Source organism: Enhydra lutris, unplaced genomic scaffold, assembly GCF_002288905.1.
Source record: "Enhydra lutris kenyoni isolate GAN:26980312 unplaced genomic scaffold, ASM228890v2 scaffoldscaffold8, whole genome shotgun sequence".
Taxonomy (NCBI): domain Eukaryota; kingdom Metazoa; phylum Chordata; class Mammalia; order Carnivora; family Mustelidae; genus Enhydra; species Enhydra lutris.
This window is the reverse complement of record NW_019154092.1, coordinates 17,099,295-17,115,306: the sequence shown is the minus strand read 5'-3', so window position 1 is coordinate 17,115,306 and position 16,012 is coordinate 17,099,295. Positions and strand designations below refer to the sequence as shown.

General features: G+C 38.7%; 1 protein-coding gene across 2 annotated transcripts; it reads right to left on the bottom strand.

Annotated features, from left to right (window-relative positions):
- Positions 1 to 2,335: 2,335 nt before the first annotated feature.
- On the bottom strand, positions 2,336 to 14,542 carry LOC111142437 (small nuclear ribonucleoprotein D1 polypeptide). Of its 2 annotated transcripts, none has more exons than XM_022495566.1 (4): positions 14,404 to 14,542; positions 7,752 to 7,828; positions 6,033 to 6,224; positions 2,336 to 2,936 (listed from the first exon to the last, which is right to left on the bottom strand). In XM_022495566.1, the coding sequence occupies exons 1-4, from the start codon at positions 14,415 to 14,417 to the stop codon at positions 2,860 to 2,862; spliced, it is 360 nt and encodes a 119-aa protein (XP_022351274.1). In that variant the 5' UTR covers positions 14,418 to 14,542; the 3' UTR covers positions 2,336 to 2,859. The 2 variants fall into 2 exon arrangements, with proteins under 2 accessions (XP_022351274.1, XP_022351275.1); XM_022495567.1 differs by having other exon boundaries at positions 6,033 to 6,101; positions 14,404 to 14,515.
- Positions 14,543 to 16,012: the final 1,470 nt, after the last annotated feature.

Below are 16,012 nucleotides of genomic sequence, written 5' to 3'. Positions count from 1 at the left end.
GTGTACCTCATTTATGGATTCATGAGAATTTTCACATTAAATAATGAAGACCAATATTAGACATTCTTTTCTGTTGTTTTAATTGAAATGTCTTTGGAAAATGTCTCCTATTCATTTAAGATAGTTTCTTCATCATGTTAAGGACATATCTTTTGGTTTAGGTTTTCAGGAATAAATACTGTATGTTAACTAAGTATTATTCTGACATCTGTTATAGCCGATCATGTTAATTTTGACTGCTGCTTGTATTAATATATTTCAAAATACTAAGCCATCTTGCATAATCCAACATAATTCCAACAGATTAAAACAAACTATGAAATGTCATTTTCTATTATTTCCCTTTTGATTTTCTACCTAAACTCACATTTCATCAAGAAAACTAAATTCCACATATAAAATTTAAAGCTTTGAAATATTACCACGTATGTGCAAAATGCAGTAACATTAAGTTCCTATATACTTTTGGGGGGAAAGAAGACAGGGAAGTGCATCACAGCTTGGTCTGTATTCTATTCCCACTGCAGTGCTTCCCTCATAGTTAATGATGGCAATCAGTTCAGCTTTCTTTTCATATTAAAATGAAATAATGACCTCTAGAATAAACACACCCCGCCCCCCAGAAAGAAAGCATGCATGCAAGTGCATGCGCCAGGGAAGAGTGAGGGACAGAAGAGGGAGAATTTTTTTTTTTTTAAGATTTTGTTTATTCATTTGAGAGAGAGTGACAGAGTGTGAACAGTAGGGAAAAGCAGAAGGAGAAGCACACTCCGAGCCAGGAGCCCAACATGGGGCTCGATCTCAGGACCCAGAGATCATGACCTGAGCCAAAGGCAGACATTTAACCATCTGAGCCACGCAGGTGCCCTGAGAGGGAGAATATTAAGCAGACTCCACGCCAGCATAGAGCCCAACATGGGGCTTCATCTCACAGCCCTGAGATCATGACCTGAACCAAAATTAAGAGTTAGATGCTTGGGCACCGGGGTGCCTCAGTGGGTTAAGCCTCTGCCTTTGGCTCAGGTCATGATCTCAGGGTCCTGGGATGGAGCCCCGCATCAGGCTCTGCTCAGCAGGGAGCCTGCTTCCCTTCCTCTCTCTGCCTGCCTCTCTGTCTACTTGCGGTCTCTCTCTCTGTGTCAAATAAATAAGTAAAAATCTTAAAAAAAAAAAAAAAAAAAAAAGTTAGGTGCTTAACTGACTGAGCCACACAGCCACCCCAGGAATAAACACAATTTAGTACTGACTGTGCTTAGTCTCTTTAAAATGTGTTTTTAGACTCATCACACTGGAAACATCTGGATGTTAAAATTTTCACAATAAAAGTTAAAAATCTTTTATGTTACTTCGGCATTTGACTTAAAATCAAGATGAACTGCCAATACAAACTGTTTTTAAAACAGACAAGATATCATGAAGTGCTCTTTATCACTAGAGCATTCACAATTTGCAATAACCTATTCACGTTTAACTCTGCTTCCCTTTTAGCCTGTAAGCTCCATGAGGGCAGAAGTCAACTCATGGTTATTCACGTGTGCAAAATCTGTTCTGTCTGCCTTAAAAGTCTGCTCTCTACCCTGTGGCATCATTGATCTGAGGATGAAAAAGATTGAGACACAGCACACACAAATGCACTTGCTATCTCTAAATTTATGTAACTCTTTACTAGAGCCTAAACCTTTTAAGATAATCGTTGCAGAAAATTACCTTCATATTTAAAAACAAAAACCCTATGTACATGATTAAATGTAAATACAGATTTATTTAGTTCCCAATTCTCAGGTTTTTTCCTTAGCATAAAAATAAATGGCGTAGGGTGCCTGGGTGGCTCAGTGGGTTAAAGCCTCTGCCTTCGGCACAGGTCATATCTCAGGGTCCTGGGATCGAGCCCCGCATAGGGCTCTCTGCTCAGCAGGGAGCCTGCTTCCTTCTCTCTCTCTCTGCCTGCCTCTCTGCCTACTTGTGATCTCTCTGTCTGTCAAATAAATACATAAAATCTTAAAAAAAAATTAAAAAAAAAATAAAAAATAAATGGTGTAAGCTCTGCAAGGAACTGCATATAGTGAGAGGTATTTTTCTCTAAGCTTAACCAATTGCAATAATTTTTTAAAAAATCCTTACTAACAACTGGGAAAGAATCCAATTTTGCTATCAAAGTAGGTCTTTTTCTTTTTGTTCTTAAAGGACTTCTTGTAAAAGTACTTGATAAAGGAGCCACTGACAGGTACATTTCACATTAACAGGTTTTGACACAGCTCACAAATGATAATCTAGTGACTGTTATCTGCAGTTTCAACTCAAGAGAATGTAAAATTACGTTCTATTGAGAACCTTAAAAAAAAAAATCCATTAATGAGAACAAAGTCTAATAAGACTCCTGAACTGGAAGAAGACTATCAGCTTTTACTAAATACCCAAGTCTCCATAAAGTAAAACTCAGGGAAGGGGAATCAATTTTAGACACCAACCCACAGGACATTAGTTTCTGAAGTACCAAAAAGAACTTATTTCACTCATAGGTAGGTTCCACAGAATGGAATCAAAGTAAAGCAACAAAAATGCATATTCAGTGCATGTGAAGTAAATAGGTATATATTCTACATACATTCACAAAAAAAAAATTTTAGTTCAAACATTAAAAGCCTTATCTAAGAATGAAATTATTCTGGATTTGCTTAATACTTAGCTCTTACTACGTAAATATCATGAATACAAATGAACTATTAAAATTTAATTTGACAGTCAACAGACAACTCTGTCCTACATTTATGTTTATTAAAAACTGACATAAACAAACAAAACCTGTACAAAAAATATCCCCAATCATGTATCACTTTGAAATAGTAATCTTGAGAGACATTATCGCCTAGGACCCCCTCTTCCTCTACCCCGACCACGTCCTCTTCCTCTTCCTCGGCCTCGTCCTCTTCCTGCAACTAAGAAGAGAGAAAAAGCAAAGTTAATTCTCTTCTGCACTGATTGTTACCTGGGCCACCACAAACAACATCTACAGGAAAGAAAACTTTAACCCAGCTTCTCTCAAATGTGACCTCACAGGCACCCTCCAACACATTACCATGCAGAACCAAAAACTGATGGCTTACAAAGACAATTAAATATTTGTTCCACTTGCTTTATTGAGAAATTCATCACATTTTAAAATATCTATCACATCTCAAATATAACACAAAATAAAATCCAAATGATCTGAACCTTACACAAGATGGAAGAGATATCAACAGAACAGAACATGAACACCATGTGCTAGATTTTTTGGTTACTGAATAGGATCCAAGCAAGTTAATCCAAAGCTAAGAAAGTTTAAAGTACATTACATCAAGCCACCTTGTGACTCTTCATAATCTTAAATCATTTGATCTAATCAAAACAAAGTATTGTAATCATTAAAGCGACATCCCTATGTCAGCTGGTCTCCTAAGTCTACTTAAATATTAGATGGACAGAAAACTCATTTCTCAAAAGAACCTATTTTCAGTCTTCAGAGAACTATGAATATTAAAAAAAAAAATCCTGACATGAAGTTGATGTCAGTCAAATTCTAAACTTCTACCCACTGTTGCCAAACTTGTCATTCATAGAAACAGAGTAAGTCTAGGACTTTTGTTAAAATAAGGCAGCTTAACCACATTTATCTCCAATTCCTTCTGAAATACTACTCGTAACAGAAAAGGGAGTAAAAACGGTAAATACCCATAAAGAAAAGGAAAGAGAAGGACAAAGGGAATATGGTGGTTGAAAAATTTCAACAATTTTTTAAAGCCAAAAAGTAGACTAACAACTGTAAATGTTAAAGGAAGAATAACTCTTAGAAGACCTATGACCTTAGAAGTCAAGGGTGAGATGAAGCAGGGGGTGGAAAACAAACAAAATGGTTGACAAACATGTGGACCAAGACTGGTCAGTCCTCTCCTCCCCACCTTGCAAAGCTAACGATTACTTCACTGACAGGTAGGTAGGAGAGAAAAGGTAAAATACATTTAAAGACACTGAGACAGAAAGGTTTCGGATCTTAAAATAACTGCAAAGTGGATAGCAACAAAAGGCAGAGAACTGAGGGGAAGGGAAAAGGGAATTAATCTAGCATTTTTCAAGCTACAGGCTACAACCTATTTTTTTTTTTTTTAAAGATTTATTCATTTGAGAGAGAGAGAAAGGGAGAGAGAACACAAGCAGGGTGAAGGGCAGATGGAGAAGCAGACTCGCTGCTGAGTGGGGAGCCCTGTGTGGGGCTTAATCCCAGACTCTAGGATCATGACCTGAGCCAAAGGCAGACACTTAACCAACTGAGCCACCCAGGTACCCCTAAAATTTTTTTCTTAACTAAAAGAGCATAAGAAACATATCAGGATTTGCACGTATTAAGACTAAGTAATTCTTCCTGAAATTTTTGTTTCAGTTATATGCATAAATGGGCCATGATGCAAAGTATATTTCTTAGTGTGGGTGGAAGGCAAAAAAGTCTCAAAATCACTGTATCAAGTGAGCTTCTACAAAACACCCAGCCCCTTTCTCCTGCTCTGCTCCTATAATATGCTGGCTGCCAGGCATGTATTTGATAGGAATCATTTTTGGGGGGGAGCGGGGGGTTGAAAAGCTCCAGAAATGATTCTAGATCCTGAAATTCTGAGTCTCCTCAGTGAAGAGGCCAGCTCACTTCTAAACTACCCTACAGTGAGACTCACCAACTCAGGAGTCCAGCCTCCCCTCCCAGAAATTCTCTTCCTAGGGTTCTTGTTAAATAATAGATGGCCAAAGTATAAGATACTCAAATCAAGCCTACAACATAAAGATCAAATAAAGAGAGCAAATATGCAGGGGAGAGAGAGATATAACTTGATCAAGAAACTCTTAACTATATAAGAGAACAAACTGATGATTACCAGAGAGGAGGGGGATGGGGGATGTGTGAAATACATGATGGGGATTAAGGAGTATACTTGTCATGATGACCACCGGGCCACATATGGAATTGCTGAATCACTATGTTGTACACCTGAAACTAACATAACATTGTATGTTAACTGGAATTCAAATAAAGACTTAAACAGAAAGACCAAATAAAAAGAGAAACCCAAGAAAACAATTCCAAGTACAAAATAAAACTTAAGGAAAAATCACTAATGTCTTAAAAGTTTATATCCTATCCAGTATTTTTCAGATAGAGAACAAGATTCTATGAAAAATTATCACAGAACAGAAGGCCTGAAGATTAACTAACTATATGCTAGACTGGAAGATAAAGTCAAAAGAAATTTCTCAGAAAACAGAAAAAAAAAAAGGGAAAAAAAAAGAGAGAAAAGACTTACCCAATTACTCAGAAGACCCAATTATTAAGACTTCCAACAAGAAAGAAGAAATTTATCAAAGCCATACAAGAATATTTCTTAGCTTTAAAAGGCAAGACTATCCGTGTTGAAGGGGATGATCCACCAAATAGCCAAAACAACAAAATGGAGGAAAACACAGGGAGAGCAAGCAAAGACCCAATGCCAAGTCATCAAGAAATTTCAAAATAACAGGAATGAAGAGTCAAATCCCAAATCTTCCCAAGTGTACAGAGGGAGGGGGACTAGGCCAGGCAAAAGAACAAAAAATGGCTTGTCTTTAACAGCAACACCAGGAATTATTAATAAATACAATAGGCACTCACGGCAAGTACATGGAATCAAGAAAACAAAAAAAGTTCATAAATGTTTATCTCTCTTAAAAAAAAAAAAAAAAAGATTTTATTTATTTATTTATTCACTAGAGACAGATAAAGCATGCATGAGTAGCCGCATGAGGCGGGAGAGAGAGGGAGGTAGAAAGAATCTCAAGTAAAATCTCAGCCAAGCACAAAGGCTGACATGGGGCTCAATCTCATGACCCTGAGATTACGACCTGAGCTGAAACCAAGAGTTGGATGCTTAACCAAATAAACCACCCTGGTGCCCCACAATGTTTATATTTTGAGTAGTAGATCAAAGGATAAAAATACATTCATAAAAATGTTTATAATCCTTCAAACTTACCAGCTTCCCTTTTCTTAGATTTCACCTTTGGTTCAACATCCACAAGTAGTGTATCCAGAGGTAAACTGTCTGGTAGGATAAAATATCGAATGTTATTTCCTCGAATACTCAGTGTTTCCAGCTGTACTGGTTCTCTATTCTTCAAAGTCATTTTCACAGCTTTAAGATGGGTATTCATGCTGACATCTACACCTAGAGGGCAAAAAAAAAAAAAAGAGGTCAATTATTAGTATGATAAAGAAGGCAATCAGTTTATCTATCAAGCCACAGTAAATACCATAATACAAAACAATACAAAAGAACATTTTGTTCTGCTACAGTGCAAGTTGGTTAATGAGTGAATAATGTCAGTATAAACCAGAAACCCTTCCTTCAGAGACTATCCCAGCATATTAATATTTTGCATGGTTAAGTATGCATACAGATGTGAATGCAGCAAGCCATGGAGGAACCCTAAGTGATACCTGACTCATTCCCACTGTGCCCAGGTATTCTGATTTTAGGGTTAGCAATGTTTAGGGATGGTTCTCTCACTATCTCCCTAACTTCCTTATGCCTCATTCCACCAAGCTATAAGCCTTGTTTTAAATATAAAGTCCTATATGTACTGTAGTATTTTCTTTGTTACCAGAAATTTAACATGTCTTTTTAACTGCCTTTTTAAAGGAAAGCTACTGTTTTTGTTAATACTTTAACTACTAAGTTGCACAAGTTTTTAATGGTCTTCCCCACACTATTTTTCCCATTGTTTTTAGTGTGAGATTTTGCAAAATAAAGGCATAATTTTCTAGAATAAATACATGGCATTATCTTAGATATACCTAATTACTGGAGCCTTTACCAATCTATCTCAACAAATGGGATTAACTAAAGATCTAGTTAATTTCTGTTCCTAGGAAATTACATCAGAAAACACGAATTCTCTCAAATTTCCCAAAATCCATTCGAAATAGCAATTACACTTCCTCAGTGGCACATGGTTACTGACCATACAATACTGAAACCTTATATTGTACCAATTTCTTTTCAAAGCAATTGCTGTTGCAAACATGAGTACACTCAAATCAATCAGTTTAACATTGTATATCTCTCCTGGTTTATTCAGATGCTGGACCTTCATGTTAAAACTTATTTATAAACTTATGATTTAAATATTTCAGAGACTGGGACCACATACTAAAATAGCATTTTCATTCACCTGGCTCAGCAATTCTTTTGCAATTTTGCGGGGAACACCTACTACAAATGAAGAAAGGCAGCAGCCTTAAACTATACATATAGTATCATTAAAGCAGAGTTAGACATGAAAGAAAGAAAGAATGAAGGAAAATACTCTCAAATAACCCATTTCAAACATGAAAATCCCATCCTCTATCTTCAGGGACTTTACAATCTAATAGAGAACACAAAATTCTAAAAAAGAGTAAAATATACTTTGGAAGATGCAACATTCTAGGTAGAGGAATACACACAGGCAAAAAGCACAAAAGGCTTTAAAAACGAAAACAGGGTCACACGCAGGATAACGTGAAGAATTCAGTTTGGTCTTAGCTTAAGTACTTAAGGTAAGGCTTAAGAAGGTCAATGAAATAATCCAAGCAAAAAGAATGAGATGTCTACTACAATAATGTTCATTAAGTCACCAAAAAAGAATTCTGGCCTTAAAGGTGGAAGAGGCAAGGGAAAAATAAAGTGCTATAAAGCTGATAATCTCCATACCTGTGATTGTTCCATGGACCTGTGTTCCATTCTTTAATTCGATGGTTACAGTTTCGTGACTCAATTTCATCAAAAATCTGTTAAAACAGTGGGAATAGAGTAAAAAGTATTCACCTTTAACATTTTACATCTTTTTTAAGTCAAAGGGTGAAATTTCTAAATGTTCAAAATCTGCTATAGATGCTACCTGTATCAATTCCTAATAATAATCTGCATAACAATTTCAGCTTTCCTTGAACTATACCCTCAATATTTAAGAAGGAGCACAGTAATATCAGAAGCTGTCAGGGGCGCCTGGATGGCTCCATTGGTTAAGCGTCTCCCTTTGGCTCAGGTCAAGATCCCAGGGCCCTGGTATTGAGCCCCAGCGTCAGGCTCCTTGATCAGCGGGGAGCCTGCTTCTCCTTCCCCCTCTGCCTGCCGCCCCTGCTTGTGCTCCAACAAATAAAAAAATATAAAAAAAAAAAAAGCTATCATTGAGACATTTGATTCTCTAAACCATTATTCAGCTTAACCTCCAATCCATGCATACAGATCCTAAAATCATTATAATCCACATAATTGAAATTAAGAAATTGTATCAAAGTGGTCAAATGGTACAAACTTCCAGTTATAAGGCAAATTAAATATTAGGAATGCGACATACAACATGATGCCTATAGTTATTAATGCTACTGTATGGTATGTGCGAAAGTTGCTAAGAGAGTAGATCCTGGGGGGCGGGAGGAGAGTAGATCCTGAAAGTTCATCACAAGAAAAAAACATTTTCCCCCTTCTCTTGTTTGGTATTCATACTAGATGATGTATGTTAACTAAACTTACTGTGGTAATCATTTTGCAATACACATAAGCCAAATCATTATGCTGTACACCTTAAGCTTATACTATATGTCAACTACCTCCCTAAAGTACAAAGAAAAAATTATACTGGTAGTAAAAAATTACATGCTTCTTTTATGTATAATAGACTAAAAGTCTCCCTTTCTAACCCTCCTCCATGTGTATGAGATTCTTCTAGACCATTTTACATGCACTTGTAGGGTATATATGTTTTTATGGAAATTGGGTCATAATTTTATTAACTTCTATACCCTGTAATTCTCATTCAGCAGTTTAAATACACATGTATGTTTATCACAAATCCATTTACGCAAATCCTTAGCAACAATGCTACCAATCATCTAAATTTTCATCACTTCTACAGAGGAAAAAAAGAATTTGTTTTTCCCTTTTACTTGTAAGATTGAACATCTTTCTTTTTTTTTTAAAGATGTTATTTAGTTATTTGACAGACAGATCGCAAGTAGGTTTCAGAGAGGCAGGCAGAGAGACAGAGAGGGGAAAGCAGGCTCCCCGCTGAGCAGAGAGCTCGATGAGGGGGCTCAATCCCAGGACCTGAGCCGAAGGCAGAGGCTTTAACCCGCTGAGCCACCCAGGCACCCTAAGATTGAACATCTTTTCATGAATATAGGAAATCTGTATTTCTTTTGTGAACTATCTATTTACACATTTTCAATTAGGTCAAAAAAAATTTTTTTTAATTTTCTACCAATTTTCCACAGCCATTCAAGTTTGTGGTTTTCATTCTTAGGTTGCTAAATCTGTGAATACTTTTCAGGTATTAAACTGTTCAAGATGTTTCCCACCGCAAGACTGTAAAAGGTTTTATTCCTTCTACTTTTGTTTTTTAAAAGATTTTATTTATTTTGAGACACAGAGAAAGTGTGCACACACGGAATGGAGCAGAAGGAATGGAAGAGAATCTTTTTTTTTTTTTTTTAAAGATTTTATTTATTTTTTGACAGACCGAGATCACAAGTAGGCAGAGAGGCAGGCAGAGAGAGAGGGGGAGGGAAGCAGGCTCCCCGCTGAGCAGAGAGCCCAATGCGGGCTCGATCCCAGAACCCTGGGATCATGACCCGAGCCAAAGGCAGAGGCTTAACCCACTGAGCCACCCAGGCGCCCTGGAAAGAGAATCTTAAGTAGACTCTGCACTGAGGGTGGAATCCAGTGCAGGGTTCGATCTCATGACCCTGAGATCATGACTCAGGCCGAAACCAAGAGTCAGAGGCTCAACTGACCAAGTAACCCAGATGTCCCTCTTCTACTTTTCTGTTCAGAGTTTTAACCCACTTGGAATTCAACTCTTTTATGTGCAACATGAAGTAGAAATCTGCCTTTATTTTTTCCCTCATTTAGACAGCCAGATGCCTCAATAATGTTTACTAAATCATCCATTCCCCACCTCATCTAGTCTTTTGTTTTCCCTCAACTTATTACTCTGTAATATTTCAGAGAAAGAAAAATGGAAAGGTTCATAAATTATTAAAATGTTGCCATTTAGGAACGCCTGGATGGCTCAGTGTGTTGGGCATCTGCCTTCAGCTCCAGTCATGATCCCAAGGTCCTGAGATTGAGTCCCTGTTCAAGGGGGGAGCCTGCTTCTCCCTCTGCCTGCTGCTTTCCCTGCTTATGCTTGCTGACAAATAATAAAATCTTAAAAAAAAAAAAAAAAAAAAAAGTTGTCATTTATGTGGGAGTGTCCCCACACAACTTATACTTTCACCGTTATCATCTGTACTTCATCATTCATTTTTTTTTTAAGATTTTTATTTATTTATTTGACAGAGAGAGATCACAAGTAGACAGAGAGGCAGGCAGAGAGAGAGAGGGAAGCAGGCTCCCTGCTGAGCAGAGAGCCCGATGCGGGACTCGATCCCAGGACCCCGAGATCATGACCTGAGCCGAAGGCAGCGGCTTAACCCACTGAGCCACCCAGGCGACCTCAAGCTTTGGTTTTTAAAAAATCTTTCATTTTAGGGCACCTGGCTGACTCAGAAAGTAGAGCATGCAACTCTTGATATTCAGGCCAGGAGTTTGAGCCCCACATTGGGCATATAGTTTACTTAATTAAAAAAATATATTTTTATTGTCCCCCTCAGTAATAAGGTTTAACTTTTCTTAAAGAACATTTACTTTATTTCAGAGAGAGAGAGCATGCATGCACAGAGGAAGAGGGAAATAAGCAGACTCTCCACAGAGCTGGCAACCCCATGTGGGGCTTGATCCCAGGACTGAGATCATGACCTGAACCAAAATCCAGAGTCGGACACTTAACTGACTGAGCCACTGGTGCCCCAACATTCAACTCTTATAGCAGTTCAAATCATTTGTGGAAACAGGAATGAAGTAAAAATAAAACATTTTAATAATTAAATAATCTACCATATGGAAGTAAAAAGGAAAACCAAAGTAAGCAAAAATAGTTTCTGAAGGAATCAAAATACATTTCACCAAGTTCAAGGATGTTTCTTTGACAAATAATATTTATCATTATGTGGTAGTCCCTGTGCTTGGCAATGAGGATTAAAAATGAATGACTAGGAGCTCAAACTGTAGTGGAAAGGACAGACATAGAAGATATTTCAAGGTAACTAAATTTAAAAAGCAATAGATATATGGCAGGCTTTTGCCAGGAACATAATGTAGCATGAATAGGAGGGAGTCAGAGCTTAGTGAATTTCTAGTAAGAAGTCTGTAAAGTTGGAAATACACTGCAAAAAGTGACAAGAGCAAAGATTTGGGAGTAAGAAATAGCACAACATGAAGAGAAACTATAGCTACACTACCAATGGATTATTAAGTCCCAGAAAATGAGTAGAGAAGAGTTAGGTAGGTTCCTTTCAAGGATAGCCCAAGCTGTTAAAAAGCTACTGAAGGGTTTTCATCAATGAAGTGGAGCACCAGGGTCATATTCACATTGGAAGACAAGTTAGGTGGTTAGAGCAGGACATAGGTTAAAGTTACAGTTACCAAGAGACAGGAACAACAAATAGATCAATGAAACAGAATAGCATCTATAAATGAACCCACATTGATATAGTTAATTTTCTACAAGGTGCCAATGGGACTGTCAAAACAATCAGCAAAGGAAAGCCTTTCAACAAATGATGAAACCCATGGTAGGGACGCCTGGGTGGCTCAGTCAGTTAACTGGTTAACCAGCTGCCTTCGGCTCGGGTCACGATCCCAGGGTCCTGGGATCAAGTCCCATATAGGGCTCCTTGCTTGTCAGGAAACCTGCCTCTCTCTCTCTCTCTCCCTCTGCTGGATACTCTGTCTGCTTGTGCCATCAAATAAATAAATAAAATCTTAAAAACAAAACAAAACAAAACAAATCCACAGTAATAGGAATTTATATTCCCTAAGATAATGGAATAACTGGAAATCTATGTAGAAGAAATGACCCTGGAACCCTAACTCACACCACTTCCCAAAATTAATTTAAGATAGATCACACGTCTACACATTAAAGTTAAAATCATAAAGCTTTAAGAGGAAAATATAGGAGAAAACTTTGTGGTTTGAGGGTAAGTAAAAATATGAGTACACAGAGAATAACTATAAAAGGAAAAGCTGGCAAATTAAAACTTTCTCAAAATAAACTTCTGCTCACCAAAAGAAGTTATTAAAGGAATCAACAAGCAAGTCAAACTGGGAGAAATTACACTGGCAGAGGACTAGTATGCAGGATATATAAAGAATTCCTACAACTCAATGCTAAACACAATCAAAACCAAACACTTCACAAAAATACATGAATTGCCAATAAGCAGGTGAAAAAGTGTTCTACATAAGTAATCATTAGGAAAATGCAAACTGAAGCCATTAACAAGACACTACTACACAAGCACTAAAATGGCTAAAATTGTGAAAACCTGGCAATTCATCAGATTATCAAGAAAGATGTTCAAGACAATTCAAAGGTCTTTATGTTTGGAGTGACAGTAAGGATGATCATGCCACCAAGCATCATACAAAAATAAGTCAACCAAAAGTGCAAACCAGTTAGACAAATACCTGTCTGTTTTCTTAGCAAAAAATACATTCTCTAGTAAGAAGAAATTTTATTTCTAAGACTCAGAACAGGATTCAGTATAGCCTTTAAAATTTTCAGGAAAACTGCGTCACAACATGCACTATCTTTAAATGTGACAACCTGATTCCAAAGAGTCTGACACAAAACTTAACTCTAAGTATTCAGACAGGCAGGTATTGAGAAATTGCAAAAACATACTTTAAATTCTGGGGCGTTTCCCTCCAAAGTTACAGTTCAAATAAAAATGGACTATAAGTTAACCTAAAGCCTTCCCTATAAACTCTGAATACAGATTGAGGGTTTTATGTTATTTCAATCATCCTAGAAATTATGTCTTCACAAACAGAAAATTCCAAGAAGACAAGGACCCACCTTAAAAAAAAAAAAAAACTATTACCAGCATACAGTGTAACAGGTGCCCAATAATTCATTGATCTCAACTGACAAATCCTGATTGAGACAAGAGACTAGCTACACATGTAACTGCTAACTTAATCAGAAACCTCCTCTAGATTCAGGCGCTCCGCCTCAAGAAAAAACACCAAAACCGTATCTATCTGCGGGAAGTTTAGAATGAATTACTCAAATCAGTAAACCAGTAGGCTCAACTAACCGATGAAGTTTAAACACAAAATAGAAAAGCGATTATCTGGGGTGCCTGGGTGGCTCAGGGGGTTAAAGCCTCCGCCTTCGGCTTGGGTCGTGATCCCAGGGTTCTGGGATCGAGCCCCACATCGGGCTCTCTGCTCTGCAGGGAACCTGCTTCTTACTCTCTCTCTGCTTGTCTCTCTGCCTATTTGTGATCTCTGTCAAATAAATAAATAAAATCTTTAAAAAAAAAAAAAAAGCGATTATCTGCGTAATCAGCCACAGATACGTAAACTGATTCTGCCTCACGTTGGGACATTTTTTCCTGAATTAAAGTCCTATTTTGAACGAACATGTGAGTTAAGTAATCTTAACTCTAAGGAGTTATCAAAACATAAACAAACAAACAAACAACTAATGAAATCAGATGTCCAATCCTGATTTAAAACATTTCGGAAATAGGTTTCATTATTTCCGGATAAACCGCCGTAGCTTCTAAGTACATTTTAAAAACTCATTAATTTAATGCAATGCATACAATTTTTCTTTATACCTGCCACGTTCTCAGGAAACCTACACTTCGTTATATTTGCCGCTCCTCAGAGCTGCGACTGCCCAGAAAGGTAATCTAGACTAGCGCACGAGTTCTAACGAAATGAAAATCTTCAACTGAGAGTAGAACTTGTAAGCCTTGGGGCGCCTGGGTGGCTCAGTGGGTTAAGCCGCTGCCTTCGGCTCAGGTCATGATCCCAGGTCCTGGGTTCAAGCCCCGCATCGGGCTTTCTGCTCAGCAGGGAGCCTGCTTCCTCCTCTCTCTCTGCCTGCCTCTCTGCTTGTGATTTCTCTCTGTCAAATAACTAAATAAAATCTTAAAAAAAAAAAAAAAAAGAACTTGTAAGCCTGGCGTTGCACCTTTAAGGCCTCTAAAACACTGAGTGGGAAGAAACCGCCAGGCTCTTACGTCCCCTTGTCTGAAGACACGCGGGATCCGCGCGCAATCCTGTCTGAAGCTCTAGCTCCAGAGCCCGCGGCGGCGCGGCCAAGATGGGGCGGGAGCAGCGGGCGCGGGAGGCCGTTAGCAGGCCGCGCGCGCACGCGGCTTTCGCGCCTCCCGCAACTGGGCAGTCTGGCCTCCCGCTCCCGGTCCAAACCATCACAGGCCTCACCCCTGGGCTACATCCTCACCTTACGAGCTTCATCCTAGCGGCCCCGTCACTGTTTCGGTGGGATCGTGCACAAAACCCGACTACCGAGATCCGAAAGACTAGGAGTATGAATGGCCGGAAACGCCTACTCCCTGGGCTCAGACGTAAAGAGCGCGAGAGGAGCGCTGCCGGCGCAAAGCGGAAACGCCTACGCCACGCTGGGCTGCACTCCCTTCCGGCTGCGTGGAATGTCACTACGGCCCCTGGCGGCTGGAGGTGTGTCTTGCGAGTGCTGAGAGTGTTTAGAAGCTGATCCAGGAGGAAAATTCCTGGCGATTTGAGGAGATTAGATCCAAATAGTGGGCACTTCAGAACAGCCGGGATCCGTGTGTTATGCAGCACTAGGTATACCCGTGAAGGAAGGGAAATTCTGAGAAAGCCCAAAGAATAATTCTAATTCTTCTCCAACACTAGCAATGTACCTGAAGGAAATCACTTCAGCTGATTATTTTTACTTGATTTTTTTTTTTTTTTTTTAAGATTCTACTTATTTATTTGTCAGAGAGACAGTACAAGCAAGGGGGAGCAGCAAGCAGGTTCCCTTCCGAGCAAGGAACCCAATGTGGGACTTGCTCCCAGGACCTTAGGATCAAGATCTGAGCTGAAGGCAGATGCTTAACACATGAGCCACCTAGGCGTCCCTGTTTTTACTTTAAATTCTGGTCACAAACTTCAAAAGGGTCCCCTACACTGTTGAGGGATCATATTGTGGTTCTCTAATAAGCTCACGAACTATTTCATACCTTCTTTCTTCTTTCCCTCTGAAACCTTTTACAGTCTCTTTCTCAAATCACTCTCTGCTAATATTTCCTACTTTTAGAAAACCAGAAGCAACCTTTTCAGCTTTCCTTCCAGTGAGAAGGGTAGAAGTATTACTGCCCCTTTCAAAGGCAAATTCCTCTTCATTGTAGTCTAGATCCCATCTCTCATTTTTTCAAGAATTTCACTTCTTGGGGCGCCTGGGTGGCTCAGTGGGTTAAGCGTCTGCCTTCCGCTCAGGTCAAGATCCCAGAGTCCTGGGATCGAGCCCCACATCAGGTTCCCTGCTCCGTGGGAAGCCTGCTTCTCCCTCTCCCACTGCCCTTGCTTGTGTTCCCTCTGTTTATGTCAAATAAATAAATAAAATAAAATAATTTCACTTCTTCAGTTATCTCCTAACTTGAATTATCAATTTCTCCCTCTTCACAGGATTAAAAAAAAAAAAAAAAAAAAAAAGACTACTGGGACGCTTAGGTGGCTCAGTCAGTTAAGTGTCGCCTTAGGCTCAGGTCATGATCCCAGAGTCCTGGAATCAAGTCCCACACCCCGCTCCTTGCTCAGCAGGCAATTTGCTTCTTCCTCTACCTTTGCCTGCCACTCCCCTGCTAATGCTCTCTCTCTCTCTCTCTCTCTCTGATAAATAAATAAATAAATAAATAAATAAATAAAATCTTTTAAAAAATAATACAAATTTATCTTAAAGCAAAATTCTCTGATGCAGCTCCAGCTACGGCTAGATTTCTTTTCACAATAAAAACTTCTTTTTTTTTATTAAAGATTTTATTTATTTATTTGACAGAGAGAGATCACAAGCAGGCAGAGAGGCAGGC

Excerpts from the sequence above, each read along its gene's own strand:
- LOC111142437 (XM_022495566.1), bottom strand. Across the intron at positions 6,225-7,751 it reads GGTCCATGGAACAATCACAG|GTGTAGATGTCAGCATGAAT; the intron begins GTATGGAGATTA and ends TTTGCCCTCTAG. Across the intron at positions 2,937-6,032 it reads ATCTAAGAAAAGGGAAGCTG|TTGCAGGAAGAGGACGAGGC; the intron begins GTAAGTTTGAAG and ends CTCTCTTCTTAG.